Source organism: Palaemon carinicauda, chromosome 13 (genome assembly GCF_036898095.1).
Source record: "Palaemon carinicauda isolate YSFRI2023 chromosome 13, ASM3689809v2, whole genome shotgun sequence".
In the NCBI taxonomy this organism is placed as follows: Eukaryota; Metazoa; Arthropoda; class Malacostraca; order Decapoda; family Palaemonidae; genus Palaemon; species Palaemon carinicauda.
This window is the reverse complement of record NC_090737.1, coordinates 60719533-60722693: the sequence shown is the minus strand read 5'-3', so window position 1 is coordinate 60722693 and position 3161 is coordinate 60719533. Positions and strand designations below refer to the sequence as shown.

The following is a 3161-nucleotide window of genomic DNA, read 5'->3' as shown; positions in this document are numbered from 1 at the left end:
TTAGCAAGATATGTTGTATATTCAAAATATATTTAATAAAAAATGTCCATAAGTGTCCATAAAATATCCAATTTAAAAATAGTTACACTTTTGAGTAATCACTCCATTTTTTATCAAGTATATTTTGTATATTCAGGATATCAAATGTACGCTGGCATCACGAACGTCTGTTTATGTACGCTGGCATCATGAATTCTGTTTTGTTGACTATGTTGGCATGTCAGTTCCAAGTCGTTTGGTGAGGAAACCGAGTTTTTTTCTTTTTATAACTCCTTCCCCCTTCCTCATGCGTCTCTCCCATTCCCCCTTCCTCATGCGTGTCTCCCAATCCTGGAAGACCTCCTCAAAGTCCTTCTTCAGTAGTCCCTTCAGGTAACTTTCTGATGCCTCTTTCAGGTCCTCTGTTGATTGAAATCTGATTCTCCTGAGGCGGTCTTTCATGCGTGGGAACAGGAAAAAGTCACATGGGGCTAGGTCAGGGCTGTAGGGTGGGTGTTGTACCACTTTCACTCCCATGTCGGCCATCTAGGTGGTCACCAGTGTTGACTTTTGGCATGGGGCATTGTCCTGGTGGAACCACCACTGACCACTCCTCCACTGCTGTTGCCTCTTCCTCATTTTCTCCCTGAAACTTTTCTGAACAGTAAGGTAATATTCCTTATTGACGGTTTGACCCTGTGGTACCCATTCAACGTGAATGAGGACCTGGGAGTCAAAGAAAGAAGTGACCATGGCCTTCTCTTGCAACCTGCACATCTTTGCCTTCTTAGGCCTGGGGGAGGTTGGGTGCTTCCACTGGGCACACTGACGTTTGCTCTCAGGGTCGTAGGGGAACACCCAACTCTCGTTGTAAGTCAGTACCTTAATCAGGAAACCTGAATCAGCCTCTATCATTTCGAGAATGTCAGTGCAACATTCCACACGAAACTGCTTCTGGTCGTCGGGGAGGATCTTTGGCACGAACTTGGTACAGACTTAGTGGAGATTCAGATCTTCGGTCAGAACTGTCTCCACTGTGCCAATACCAATACCAACAGCTTCAGATATCATCCTCACAGTTAATGTTTTCCTCCTTGTGTACATGTACACTGTTCGGTGCTCCAGATCTGGGTTCATCCTCAACCTGTTCATTTCCTTCAGAAAATCTGTTAAACCACCGATAGAAACTTGCTTGGCTCATCTGTTCATCCCCATAGGCCACCTTTAACATTCCATAAGCTTCTTGTTTGGTTTTCTTAAGTTTAACACAAAATTTGATGGCGTAACATTGCTCCTTGTTCCTTGTTTCCCTGCATCTTGTCAAGTGTTCACAGATCGGCAAACCGGATCAGACTAGTTCCACTACGTACATCATTGCACTCAAACTTAGAACGAGATGAAGTTGCCAGTTAGTCATTTTATAGACTATATGTATATGTATTTCACCATGAAGTAGCAGTTTGATCAAATTATACTTACTGTCTCTCCTGACATTTTTTCATTACTTATTGAGCATACCTCGTATATATAAATAAATACACACACACACACACACACACACACACACACACATATATATATATATATATATATATATATATATATATATATATATATATATATATATATATATATATATATATATATTCAATAATTTTTATATTTTCCATCAACAGGGACCTGAAATACACATATGTAATGCGATTAAAAATAATGACAAATGTTAAGTACGTGGAACAAGTCAGATTAAGATATTTCCTCAAGGACTTTTGTAATATATTTCCTTAAGTATAAAAACTAAAGCCAACCCCTTGTAATGTGTATAATACTAAAATTAATATCTTGGATTTCCTAGTTATGTAATCAAACTAAGATTAATTATATCCATACTTTCTGGCGCATTTTGTTAAAGAATCTAAATTTATGTACAATTCCAAACCATACACATTTATGCATTATTATATGAAATTAAATCGGTTTATCTGAAATATAATTCATACCATAACTCGTTCCATTATTCTTTTGTCTTTTTGAATACCCTAATGGTATAATGCAGATCAGATGAAAATCATAAGATAAAATCGAAAACATTAATTACCATGACTTGATAATTATTTTTGTTCTTTAAAACCTTAAACACAGACTTCTTATTTCAGCTCGAGAAGATAACCTCTGTTGTGAAAAGAATGGACTCTGTTTAGCAGGCTGGAAAGTTTGTGATACTAATGTTTGATGTTTTAATGCGTATGGCAAAGTCTTCCTAGTTTCAATGTGTTACATGGAATTATGGTAAGTTTTACTTTTTAATACTTTTTTATTTTATAAAAAAAAAATACGAAAGAAAGAACCAAATTTCTTTGGAAAGTAGTATATTTACGTCATCATCAATAAAGTGGTATCGTCATCATGAACTTTTTTCTAGGAGAGATAAATCTAAGCAGTTTCAATGGGTCTTCAGTAATATTCCTTTCAAATTTATTCATTTCAAAATATATCAGCTCTACTTCAGTGAAATATGCCTGAACACTAATCTTACATGTTTTTTGGTTTTATTTTATTCATCCTCCTATCTGTCAATCTATTTTATAAATATTTGTTCATATTTTCCTTTCGATTTCTAGGTTGCAGCATAGGATATTGAATGCTGTTTTAGCAAATGGCCGGAAATTTAAAAAAAAAAGAGACTAAGATTGCATTTTAAACTGAGTTTGTGCTTTATAAAACCTCAAACACCTAAGTAGTAAATTCAATTACTGATTTTGTGATGTTTCATTGCCCAGTTAGTTATGAATTCATTACAGCATAACTATAGCAAAACCACGCTCTAATCAACAATAACTGTGTTCAGTCACGTTGCTCTCTGCTAAAAAGCATGTTATTGGATGAATGGAATAAAGGATACTGGTGTCTATGTACAATGATTCTCCTCTCCTTCGATATTTCGATACACTGAACAATGATAAAAGGGTAATCATTAATATTCCAGTGAATGAAAAATTATTAGACCTAGAGAAATGTTCTTGCTATGGGATAATTGCTCTTTACTCATGATATAGTCGAATGTCACACACACACACACACACACACACACACACACACATATATATATATATATATATATATATATATATATATATATATATATATATAATATCTAATTGCTCTTCCTCTTATTTAGTTGA

At 35.1% G+C, this 3161-nt stretch overlaps 1 protein-coding gene across 1 annotated transcript in view; it reads left to right on the top strand.

Moving 5' to 3' along the window:
• The window catches only part of LOC137651955 (low-density lipoprotein receptor class A domain-containing protein 3-like), a 76398-nt gene extending 73661 nt beyond the window's left edge, over positions 1 to 2737 (top strand). The window contains exons 4-5 of the mRNA XM_068385163.1: positions 2136 to 2268; positions 2601 to 2737. Of these exons, the coding sequence (XP_068241264.1) occupies positions 2136 to 2212 (77 nt within the window). The 3' untranslated portion in view covers positions 2213 to 2268; positions 2601 to 2737. The remainder of the gene's footprint in view (positions 1 to 2135; positions 2269 to 2600) is intronic.
• Positions 2738 to 3161: the final 424 nt, after the last annotated feature.